Genomic DNA, 12,927 nt, shown 5'->3' with positions numbered 1-12,927 from the left:
GTCAACGTGAGACCACTGGACAACTTTTCTTCACTTTGCTGACAAAAATGAACACGGACATGATGTTTTTAAAAGTCCAGTGTGTTCTAGTTTTCCTCACTTTGCACATGCAAGAGGGATTATCAAGGGACTATGAAGCACACCTTGGCACAAATATTCATTTACAGGTGAGAATTTTATTTTATTTTTTTAAATGCTCAGTTTATTTCTGAAACACACAACTCCAATGATCAGTATAGTTCTACCTCACAAACACTTTTAGAGATATTTCTCTGCAAAATGTTACTAGTGAGCACAGACATGTTCTTACAGTGATGGCTTGCAGCTGAATAAAACAAAGGCAGCTTTTCCCACAGGCAAACCTTATCATATAATCCTGTGTTTTATGAAATGATGCACTTTTCCATTTCCCTCAAGGAGTTTCCACTCCTAAAGCTACGTGTTTATGCTGAATTCCCACCAATGCACAGGATGTTTGGTAATGTATTGACACAGCAATGACTTGTGTGCAGAATTAACATTTGAGACCAAACCACGCAGCCCTCGCAGGCCCTGTGTACAGTGAAAGCATTTATTTCCAGTTGCACTTCCCCTCCATTCGTGAATGGCTTTGATTCAGACTATTTTGACACAAAATCTTGACCCAGCCCTCACATACGCAGATTGTCGAGATTACTCCAAAAAGAGGTCATTTTGAACACACTGTGGTACTTGGAAATTTTGTTATACAGCAGAACCGCTGCTATGTGCCGTTTTTTTTAAAACAAGTATCACTCTCTTTAAAAAAAAAAAAAAAGAAAAAGAAAAAGAATGAGCTTTTCTTCACTTGCTGCCTTGTTTCTTTTCCAGAGAATAAAACGTCAAAGCAAACCAGCAAAGCCAGTGGTAAGTTTGTGTATCTGTATTGTGCATGAAATGTCAAATATTAATCTGATTTTTCCTCGAAAACATCCTGTTGTAGAATTTTTAACATACCTGTGGATACATTTGCACATTACACAGAATTAGCATTTTTAAAAAATTAACAGCTGGGCTCTGGTGGTCATAGAAAGTAAACTGGAGAAAAAGTTTTACCAACAAGGAAACAAACATCTCAGTGGCTCCACTGTGGTTTGCTCCTCACTTTGCTTCAATGCTAACTGTGAAGCAATTCCCTGCGAACTTACAGTAATTCTGTCTGTGCTGCACAAACCACAGCGTTCCTAAATACCAGCAAGCCGGAGGCCTGATGTGGCTCTCCTGCCCCGCCTGTCGCCTCGTCCTGCAGTAATGTGGCCGGCACTGACCAGATTGGTCTCAGCAGGCACCAGCATTCCCCAAGTAAACAAGAGGAGGGCAGAGACACCATGCAGGGAACTGCTTTGTGTTGTTTCATTAACTCATCAGAGCCATGCAGTGCAAACTGTGATATGAGACAAAAATAAGATTCATGTGTGAAGCTTAACAGTTTTTTTTTGTTTTCTTTTTTTCCGCCAATTCTCAGGGTAGTACATTGAGTTTAACCTGACATCCATGGTTGCTATAGCTAGACGTGACTGGTGGTGACACATCATTATAAATTTGGAATTTGGATCTAAATAAGTTTCATTCAGGTGGCAAATCTGCTCTGTCATCTCAACAAGCCGGCCTTTTCTGCATTCAGTGGACCAGAACAACGTCTCCCATGACTCCTCAACTTTCATGCTTTCTCCTCCAACCTTTAAAGCGATACATGTATTTGTTGTGTCATCAGCTGAAGGTGACAGACTACCATGTGAAGTGTTCAGTGGTGTCCCGCTATGCTGTTACTACAGTCCAGAGCTCAGTGTGGAACCAGCTCCCCATCATTAAGGAGGCTGCATTTGAGGTGGACCTTCCCTCCTCCGCTTTCATCTCTAACTTCACCATGTAAGTCAGTCCATGATCATCAAGTCTCCTGCTGTGTCCGTCTGTTACCCACAGTGACATTTGTCTGGTAGAGTGCCAATCTTTGATTTGCATCACTGTGAATATCATGAAACGGAACCACTCCTTGTGTCACTGACTGTAATGTGGACTCTATTAAAGTGCAGTGTGTGAGCTTTAGTGGCCTCTAGTGTTGGAAATGCAGATTGCAAGCTGAATAACAACAACCTTCTTATGTCTCAGGCATGTTGGAGAACTTATTGTGGCCTTTAAAAACAAGAAAACCAGTAAAAAGTCTTTCTAGAGCTGGTAGTTGTTTTTCCATAATGTTTTGATTCACAGTTTGAAGTATCACAAAAGAAAAAGTTAATAGAGAAAAATTTTGAAAAACCTTCCCCAGTTTTGCAAAAACAATTTAATTTTTACACAAAGTGTGTTTGGAGTTAAAAAAAAAAAAAAAAAAAAGACTTATCATGCATGATGGGGGTTGAAAACATATTTTATGAATAAGTTCTGACGTAAAGGACAATGTAGCGCCATTTTGACCATAGTGAACATTTAACTTATGCGACTGATCATCTTTTCACTTCTCTCGTTGTCTTCGTCTCTGTTCAGCATGAAACATGACTAATACCAGCAGACATGAAAGAACAATTACAACTTTAACAACTGAAAATGAGGAATTTCTGAAGACTTCGCTCCATTTTTTCTAGTAGATGAAGACTTTGCTTGTTCTTTTCATCTTCAAGATTTTTTGGCAGCTAGAGTATAACAGGTTTCATTTCCAGTTTCTTCTACGCTGTTTATTGCATTCATGTAGCCTATAGCGCCACCTTCTGAAGACACCACTTAGCCTAGGCTAATTGCTCTAAACAGTTAATAGAAATAGGCTTTTTAGCATTTTAAAAGTCTGCTTCACATTTACCAGCTACTTACATGGAAACATGGCTAGTTACTAGTTTGTCTGCTCTGGGTTACTGTGGAAACCTCTGGCAGTAATGAAAACATAATTATTCTTATTGTCAGGTGATTCTATGCTCATAAAAACATCAGAATATTATATTTTTGTTTATATATCACTAAATCCTACACAGTGGACCTTTAAAACTAACCTTAAAAAATCCACACCTTCTAGGTTGAAAGTATTGAATTTGGCAGAGAAATATTATTTTTTGCCTGTAGAAATAATATTTCCCTGCCATATGGTAAGAAATTGAAATAAGTAAAAGTAATGTTTTCGCTGATGGAAAGAATCCAGAAATAAAACTTAAGAGAAGTTATGTAAGGAGAATTCTGGTGCAGAGGAGATGCATAATTTGATTAGTAAGAGGGCTGAAAACCACCCTCCTTTAAAAATACTAAATATAAACAAAACAAATAAGTCAACACTGCAGGCCAAACAGCGAGCCCGGAGCTGGGTTTGGGAGCGGAAGCAGGTCAGGAGGAGGGGGAACCAGAGGGAAGATGAATACCAGGCTTTGTAAATGGAAGTCAGAAAGTTAATAGAGAAAATGACAGGAGTTTGCCCAGTCCCCCTTTTCTCCCCCACACAGTTTACTAAGGCAGCCTGCCAGTTGAGATACGCTACAGACACACGTCTACATCTACTGTATGTGCGTGTGTCCTGCATGCGGCTTTTAACAACCATGATCCTTCACATTTCTTCTTTCTCTCTCACCCTTTTTCCTTCATACACATGTCGCACGTATTCTCACACACACTCAGCACCTACACAACCATCTGCATATCGCCCAATACCCAGAGGAAAAAAGTTGTGGCATTGCGTTAGTTCTTTGGCATTTCTGCATCTGAAACTAAGCACTGTGTGTTCTGTGTGTATAGGTCGCTGATGCACAGCCATCCCTTCACCCCCCCTACACACACACACACCCACACACACACACACACACATAAATACAAGCACCTTCATTTTCCACTCGGCTCTCTCATGCCATTCTGCTCTGTGTCTTAAACAAGACCCGCTTCAAACCTGTGGGTTTATTTTAGTTAGGTCTTGATGTTTTTTCTCTTTGGATATATTTGTTCAAAGGACTTGACCTTAATTTAGCACCTCGTCACGTGACAGCGGCGGTCACCAGAGTCTAGGAAGTACGCCGCATGTGGACTGGATGGCGTTTTGAGCAGCGGTTTTTAGTTGGTATTTTTGCAACACGGCGGCACTCCCCTGGAGCGTCATCGGAGATCTCTCTTCATTAATGCTGTTTTTCAAGGGAAATTACTGTTTTCCACTTACCCTGTTTGTGACCCCCGCCTCCCCCTCCACATGGTATGAACCCGGTGTGTAAACAAGCACTACGGCTGTTTGTGAAGCAGCTTTGTGATCGCCCTGGAAATACAAGGAGAAAAATAAAGTAAATCATAAAGTAAATCAAGGTCAACAGCTCAATGCAGCCCAGGCGTGTTTCTGACTGTAACATAATCTGGCTACTGTGAGTCACACAGAGAGCTGTTTCTTCTTCCTCTTTCCTCTTTCCCATCAGCACCTCCAATGGCAAGGTGTATGTAGCCCAGGTGAAGGAAAGAGCTGCTGCCAGGAAAATTTACGACGCTGCTAAGAAGCAAGGAAAAACAGCCGGACTTGTCGCTACAAAGTCAGTCCTTGGAAAACTTTTTTGTGTTACCTTTAGTGACCACATGTTAAATTTCCACTGTCATTCTCTCTGTTTTCCAACACTAATGCTGATGGTTTTAACTGACATCCACTACATTCTTCCCCCTTTGCTTTGCGGTGTTGCAGAGAGCGGGAAATTGAGAAGTTTCGAGTGGCGGTGAGTGTGCCGTCAGGAGCTCGGATGTCCTTCTTCCTCTCCTATGAGGAGCTGCTACCCCGTCGACTTGGCCGCTACGAGCTCAGTTTGGGTTTGAGGCCTGGACAGCTTGTGCAGAACCTCACCTTAGACATCGATGTAACGGAGAGGACAGGCATTAGTTTTATTAAAGTACTTCCTCTCAAGACAAGCCGACTGCTTTCCAACACCGCTCAAGGTACAATCTGAAACAGGATATAGTAAATACATGATTTGTACAACTTTTAAAGTGAAAAATCACCCTTTCATACTCTCACACTATCAGAAAAAACACTATGTAACCGGTACCCTTCAATGAATGTATGAAAGAGGAAGGTTTTTAGGAAGACTCTGGACTCTTGAGATGAATCACAACTGCTCATATTAGCAATAGTGTTTAGAAAAAAATAGATTGAGGAACTCTGATTTATTTCTTTGTGAGTTTTAAATGAGAAGGTCAGTACCATTCGTGTGTACCAGTTAGCTTAGCTAATGTATGCTATGTACCAGTTAGCTTAGCTTAGCACAACTGGAAACAGGATAACAAAAGTCTGTCATCACAGTGTGAAAACTCCTTTAAGTCACACTCTCCAGTCAAAAAACAGGCATAAAACATGAAAAAACCCATCATATTATCAAGATTTGTGGATTTCATTATGTTTTAAAAAATGTACTCTGCATTATAAATATTACAGATCCCCCTCTGGTGAAAATCAAGTTGTTTTTTTTAACCCTTCTAAAAGCACCCACATGGTATTTTTTAGATGCGAGAAGACATATGATGATCAACAAAAGCAGGCAATGCCAAGTATTTCCACCTCTTTCAACTTTCAAACTTCAGTGTATTGATGACAGTCTGACAAAGATTCAGACTTCCAGATTTCATATGTACCAAACTTAAGCAACCAATCCTGTCAATTTGCAGAGTGGGACTTTCTGTATCAGTGTTCTTCTTCAGAATCACTTTCTCTGTTACCATAAGCTGATATTATGCAGTGTGGAGCAGTTTGACAGTGTTTTAGCGGACATTTATGTGAGCTGGTGTGCCCGAGTTGCAGCGACCGTTGAGGTTACTGTGTAGAGTTGCATCTCAGCATTTTAAGGCATGTGGGGATTAATTTAATGGAGAAAAAACTGCTAAATATGTAACTGTGATACACAGTGATGAGTTTTTAGGTGTTTAATAGGCTGCAAAGGGACTCTAGCTGTTTTATTTATCACTACATGGATTTAATCGTGTACTTCTTTTCTACAGGAGAAACAGAGGCCCCTTCCTCCACTCGTGTTGAGAGGAGTGCTGGCTGTGCTCGAGTTCACTATAGTCCGACTCCACAGCAGCAGAACAGTATTTCTTCCAAGGGTCTTAATGCAGACTTCATTATTCAGTATGATGTGAATCTCCGAGACCTCATGGGTGATGTCCAGGTCGGCAGCATCTTCTCACTTCTGGTTCGTCATGCACATGCTATGATTTTTGGTGGCCTCCTTCATTTGTCTCTTTTCTTGACCTCTATCAGGTGTATGATGGCTACTTTGTGCATTACTTTGCACCTAGAGGCCTTCCTGTGGTCCCTAAGGATGTTATATTTGTCATTGATGTGAGTGGCTCAATGATAGGCACCAAGATAAAGCAGGTAAAGTGGACAAATCGCTTCAATGACTACAACTACACCAGGATCTTAAAGATGAAGAAGGTTGCTAAAGATAGATTATTAATTCTCAGAGTTTCTGTCAGTAGACCAAACAGGCCATGAGCACCATCCTTGGGGACCTTAGAGAAGGAGACCACTTCAACATCATCACCTTCTCAGACAAGGTTCACACTTGGAAGAAAGGTCGAACAGTGCGAGCAACTCGGCAGAATGTACGAGACGCCAGAGAGTTTGTGAAGAGGATTATCGCAGAAGGATGTGAGTTGAAATCCGATATTGTCTGAGCTGTAACATTGTATTCAAATCTGGCCTTTGGATCCTTTTTCTATCTTCCTAATCTTTGTTTGCTTTGTACCTTTAAGACGGATTATCTCTTTTGTTTCATTCTTTTGCGTTAGGGACCAATATCAATGCAGCTCTGCTTTCAGCTGCTCAGCTTGTCAACCCTCCTTCCTCTGGATCTTCCAGCCGCCTCTCATCCCATCGTGTCCCTCTGGTAATTTTCCTTACTGATGGGGAAGCGACTATTGGAGTAACGTCTGGTGACACCATCCTAAGCAACGCCAAGAAGGCTTTGGGCTTGGCCTCTCTGTTTGGCCTCGCCTTTGGAGATGATGCAGACTTCCTTCTTCTCAAACGCCTGGCACTGGATAACCGGGGTGTAGCCAGGATGGTGTACGAGGATGCAGATGCAGCCTTGCAGCTGAAGGGCTTCTATGATGAAGTAGCCAGCCCATTGCTATCCGACATCCAGCTGTCTTATTTGGATGATCAGGCATTTGACATCACTCGCTCCCTTTTCCCAAATTATTTTCAAGGCTCTGAGTTGGTTGTGGCTGGGAGGGTTAAAGCAGGGGTCAAAGATTTAAAGGTGTCAGTTTCAGCTACTGATTCAAAGCAGCGTATGAAAGTGGAAAATGATGTGCTTATTTCCCATGCAAAGCGTAACGGGAGTACCGATTCGCTGGACTGTTCAGGAGGTTTAGAAGGGATCTCCAGCTTTGTGCATCGTCTCTGGGCATATTTCACCATCAAAGAGCTGCTGCTGGCCAAACTGAATGCCACTGACCCTGCAACTCAAAGGCTACTGGCAGACAAAGCCACAAACCTCTCACTCAAATATAATTTTGTGACACCAGTCACTTCTTTAGTCGTAGTTAAGCCAGATGCAGATGAAGCATCTCAAAGTCCAACCACTGCAAAACCCACCTCTGCTGCCACAATAACCACAACAGCAACAACTACAGCTACCACTACCAACAAAGTATCAGCTGCAGGTGCTGTGAAGAAGCCAAGCTCACCATCTAGCCCCAGGCCTAACAAAGCAAAACCAGACCGGCCTCAGCCACCTCCAAATACCCTCCAACCTAAAAAGAACTCATCTCCAACTACCACAGCAAAAACTGTGGTTTCACCATCCAAAAAATCAGCTACAACCTCCAGTCCAAACTCCACCAAAACTGGCCCAGCACCAATCTCTGGTCGAAAGCCCACTCCTTCCCAAAATGATTCCAAAACTGCCTCTCCTCCTCCAGCTGGAAGGATATCCACTTCTCTGCTTAATGCTTTAAAAACAGCGCCACCCCCTGCACCAGGAAAAGTCTCGACACCAATAGCCAACGCAATGAAAACAACAACCACCGCAATGCCAACATTTACCACCAGTACCTCAACACCACTTGGGTCAGTCAGAACTGAGCCTGCACCTTTTACCCAACAGCCCAGTACAGTGAGGACAGCTCTCCCTCCTGTCAAGGTGACTGATTTGTACACAGAGGCAGACAACAAAACCACATCTGCTCCACATGTTCATCAGCCTGAAATCACCACCGTCCCACCTGAGATGCTGTCTGCGCTCACCTCTCCCACCCCAGCCCCAGCTCCAGCTGTCGAGGGCAACAACACAAACTCAGATGCTGAAACAGACCAGCGAATCGCCACCCTGGTGTCTGCTACCTTTGCTCCTATGCCTGGAGTAACAAATGGGCCACGACTGTGGGAGGCAGCGGGACTTCTGGGTAGGTTAAACACTCCCTCGTCTGTCTAATTTACAATCAAAGCCTTTTTGTGCCGACTTTGTATATTTATCCATAATTGAATTTTCCTTGTCTGTCCACTAGATGTCTCTACTTCCATTCAGATTCAGAGAAAAGGTAAGACTGAACTTCCCCTCTATACCAATAAATCACTTTCTTCTCAGCTTTTAAATGTTTTATCTGGTATACATGTATTTAAATGCAGCAATGGAACAAATAATCACAATCATTTCCTAGTTTAAAGTATTAAACAACTAAATGAAAGTCAGTGGTTACCAACCTCAGGTCCACTTGCAATTTACATGACAATGCATCTCATGGGATGCTATAAGGTAATGCAAGAGTAATAAGTCATGTGAATAATTACTTTGTTCAGGGAATAAATAGGTAAAGCAGTTCATTATTTTTAAAAAAGGAAGAAGCAGTGCTGAATATGTACTTATTTTAATGCAGTAACCCCAACACTGATCATGATGTGATTAATAAAGTATGAAAGAAGAAATTGTATTTAATATTCTCTACATTTCTTAATCTTTGCTTTTCTAAATGAAATATTTAACAATTTTCTGTTTGTCCAGTAGGTTTTTAAAGTGGCAAAAAGCAGAAATCTGTAAATGGCAAAAAACAAACAAACAAGCAAACAAAAAAAAAAAACGCAAGCCCCACCAGATGAGCATGGGCCTATGCGCAGGCTTCAAATGCACATAAATAGTCATGTTAAAAGTTAGTATTCGCTTGTGCTTAGACCCAGGATTCAAACATCGCTTGTAAGTAAAAGTCTGTTTATTTATGACCTACTGTCATATATAGTAATCTTATGTGTTTCTTTTCTTTTAGATATTGACCTTGTGAAAGGTGAGTATCAATGTTAATTCCCACAAAAACCAACATACTTCAGTGAACAGCAGCACATGCACTGAACTCATTTTTGCATAATTTGCTTACGTTTCCCAGACTACGACGCAACCTATGACTATGACTACGATCTCAGCTACGATGCCTGTAAGTTTTCAGTGTATATCAGAAGCAGATCTGCACTTTAGCTACTTTTTAGACCAGTAAAGTTTATATACAAATACTCTTGTTTTCAGGGGATGATACTGCAGACACTGAGACATTTAGTGGTGAGTATTTGGAAGGTGCATGTCTTAGATATTATGGCATTCATTGCAGGGATGCTGCTTGCAATATATGTTTAGTCCTGTTATTGGTTTCAGTGCTTGGGAGTGAGGAGGACTGTCCTTTAGTTGAATGTCTTGTGCTTTTAGAACCTCCATCCAGACTGAGCACCGTCCGGGTCTTCTCCTCCTCAGGTCAAAAATCTATATTTCATTTATTTGCTTGTAATTACACCCTAAGAATTATTTGAGTAATTTATGTATTCAGGTCATGTTTCACCTCACTATTGTCTATTGCAGTTGATGGAGATCCTCATTTTGTGGTTCAGCTACCAAAGCTGCATCAGAACCTGTGTTTCACAGTAGACGGCAGGGCTAATGATGTTCTCAGACTGTTGGAAGACCCAGAGAGAGGTATGCAGAGACTTTTAACATTGCATGTCTTCTGGGTGTTTGCAGGACTTTTCAGATGTGTTACCAAATATCTACTTTTTCCTGTCTTCTTCAAGGGATCATCGTTGATGGCCACCTAACTGGGGCTCCCTCCAAGCACGGTGTTGAAGACCGCTCCCGAACCTACTTTGACCAGCTCACCGTCTCCTCAGCCACAGGCATCTCTGGTGACATCATGATCACACTGTCACTGGACACAGTAGTGGTGGAAGGTGAAGGACGGGATATCCTTCCCATCAATCAGCAGGGGTCGGTGACAAGGCAGGGTGTGATGGTTACTGTAGACAACCATCGGAGCTGCTGGATCGAGCTGGCCAAAGGCGTGCGGTTCCTGGTCCTGTTTCACCACTATAAACACCCCAGCTATCTGCAGATGGCTCACCTGGGGTTTTACATCACAGATGGACGGGGGCTTTCTGAAGCAACCCAAGGCCTATTGGGTACGTACACATCAGCTTTCCACTGTCAGCCTCCACATTTGTAGATTTATAAAGAAAGATGTATACAGAGTTTTTATTTTTGGTAAAATGTCCAGTATAACAATATAAAATACTTAATTGCAGATAAAAGCCATGCTTTCAAAATCTTACTCAAGTGAAATAATTTTCACTACTGCTCATACTCTTTTAGAATTAGGAGAGCCTTAATGAACTCTGAGGATATTCAGAGAACCTTACTTGTTTCATTCCTGCAGGACTTTTTTAGCAATGTGTAGGCCTAATTGACACTTGAACCTTTCTGCAGGGTGACCTGAGTAACCTCTGCTGTAGGGAAGGAAACCTGAAAGGTTTTTCAGGATATTTTTTACTTCTACGACTGTATAGGTAGTTAAAGGTTTTGGGTGCAACATTCAGAAACACTGGATGTCAGTAGAACATCAGCATCTCAGACCAAAACAAATAGTCACGTCAACCACACCTCTCCTCTACCATTCACTTTCATTTACAACCAGAAAGACAGTGTACATGAGAGTAAAGTAGACAAAAACAATACAGTCAAAGCCATTAGCCAACGCCAGCATTGTAAAATACAATGTTGCAGTCAACTCACATAAGGTTATCTTCACTTTAACTGTCTCTCCTTCTCTGCAGTCATATCTGCTCCACTCTGTGTGTGTCTGTTTCTGCTGGCCATCGGATTGAAGCAGACTCATGAGTGGAAACAGACGCACAAAGACTGAAGCTAAACAGGCAAAAGCAGAGAAGGAGAATCAGATTAAAACAGTTCGATGAGTGCACATAAAATAAGCAAATAACACAAATAAATTGCTTTTTAAATTCCTTTGCTTTTGGGGCACTGGCTTAAGGCTGGACTGCACTTTGACTTATCCAGTGAAATGTGGGAGGTCACTGAGCACAGGGAGGGCCAAAAGTTTCAATGGGAGGGATTCACATGCACTAACTTCCACTATCACAAATGTGCAGCCAGACTGACTTCTAAAACATAACACAAAGAATCTTAGACAATAAAATGCACAGAGGGTGTGGGACTCCAGCAAGCCATTAATCAACTTAGGTTATAGTTTTACATAGCAAGCGGTTGTTTGCTGTTATATTTATGCCTCAAGTGCTGCATATTGGCCTCTTAAGTCCAGTGGTTCCATACCTTGAAAGAATTGAAGTAAATGGATCCTATATTTCATAAGCGGTGTATAGATAATGGATGGATGGATGGAATACGTAATTTGTTTGTTTTTTCTTGTGTAATGCTTTAGTCATGTCATGAACTGAAACAGTTTAGAAAGTTATTAAAACTTGCTACTCCTCAACCACCTTTCACATATGTATTTTCATACTTGTGTACCATTTTAAATGCAGGACTTTAATTTGTAATGGAGTTATTTCACATTCTGGTATTTCACATCATTTAATTATCTGACTACCTCTTCCACCACTGCAAGCTCAGCACGTTAGCACCACTGGGTTAACATTCAACAGTGCAGTTTATTTTATTCACTTCAAATGTTTTTTTGCAAAATAGAATAACCTGGAAAGCAACTAACAACTATAGCTTCTTTCCCTGAAAGTACACCTCAAAGTTATAAGTGCAGTACTTGAGAAAATGAAGTAGGTTCTTTTCTGAGTGCTGCTCTTTATGTGTCTACAGGCCAGTTTCAGCATGTGGACATGAGTGTAACGCTGGTCAAGGACCATCTGGATGGAGGAGTTTACCGAGCAAACGAAGAAATTTTGGCCAGGGGGCTTCTGAGGTTGGGATCAGAGCACATGCCGGTCACCTTGCATGACAAGACACTGAAGGACTCTGTGCGAAAACGCCACCTAGGCAAGTGTTGGGTGGTGCCCAAGGCAGAGGTACAGAGACTTCTGGGTCATTCATATGAGAGCTACGTGGTGAATCATGCGTAACTCTAGCTGAGTCAGCTCCACTTTGTTGTCCCTCTGCTGCACAGCTCAGGTCACAGCAGTTATCATGGCTATCAGACAAAGGATGAACCAAAACTGGGACCCGACCGGGCAAATATGACACATCACCACATCGCTGAATGAGATTCTGTAAGGAACACATGTGTTGTTACAAAGGAGGGTGTGACAGATTAGAGACTGCAGTGCGAGAGGAAGCTGGATATGAAGGAATAATGATGTGTGGTTGTACAAATATAGTGAAGGACTGAATGGTGCCTCTGTGCCTTCTCCATCACTGAATTTGAACCGGATTCAAGCTCTGTGTTGTCTATCTATGACAGAGACGCAATGTTCTTTCGGTCGCATAGCAACTACAAAATGTCCATTTGTGCTGCAGGGGTTTGCGCTTGCTCCAAAACGTCTTGCACACTAACTCTGTTCACAAGTTATTTATCGGATTCTTCTTGTATTTCATCATGGAGTGATTATTAGTCAAAGTCTTTTCTTTCAGAATCATTTGTAATTATTAAAAACTGTATCATTCTGTAAGGTGTATTTTGTAGTACAAGTGTATATAAAATATTCATGTACGTATGTATAGATAATCTTCCCAC

General features: G+C 41.7%; 1 protein-coding gene across 1 annotated transcript; it reads left to right on the top strand.

Moving 5' to 3' along the window:
- The first annotated feature begins 59 nt into the window (after positions 1-59).
- On the top strand, positions 60-12,316 carry itih6 (inter-alpha-trypsin inhibitor heavy chain family member 6). The gene is made up of 17 exons (XM_008288276.1): positions 60-167; positions 850-885; positions 1,733-1,887; positions 4,386-4,496; positions 4,643-4,890; positions 5,947-6,116; positions 6,209-6,325; positions 6,430-6,601; positions 6,742-8,361; positions 8,464-8,496; positions 9,217-9,234; positions 9,334-9,381; positions 9,471-9,500; positions 9,597-9,692; positions 9,798-9,911; positions 10,007-10,390; positions 12,057-12,316. Exons 1-17 carry the CDS (start codon positions 60-62, stop codon positions 12,314-12,316), a joined length of 3,720 nt encoding a protein of 1,239 aa, XP_008286498.1.
- Positions 12,317-12,927: the final 611 nt, after the last annotated feature.

The sequence above is a fragment of the Stegastes partitus genome, unplaced genomic scaffold (genome assembly GCF_000690725.1).
Source record: "Stegastes partitus isolate 25-593 unplaced genomic scaffold, Stegastes_partitus-1.0.2 Scaffold12, whole genome shotgun sequence".
Lineage (NCBI taxonomy): Eukaryota > Metazoa > Chordata > Actinopteri > Pomacentridae > Stegastes > Stegastes partitus.
This window is presented reverse-complemented; position numbering and strand designations above follow the sequence as displayed.

Coding starts and splice junctions, on each gene's coding strand:
- itih6 (XM_008288276.1), top strand. CDS start 60: ATGATGTTTTTAAAAGTCCAGTGTGTTCTAGTTTTCCTCACTTTGCAC. Junction 4,497..4,642: donor GCCGGACTTGTCGCTACAAA/GTCAGTCCTTGG, acceptor GCGGTGTTGCAG/AGAGCGGGAAATTGAGAAGT. Junction 6,602..6,741: donor GAGGATTATCGCAGAAGGAT/GTGAGTTGAAAT, acceptor CTTTTGCGTTAG/GGACCAATATCAATGCAGCT.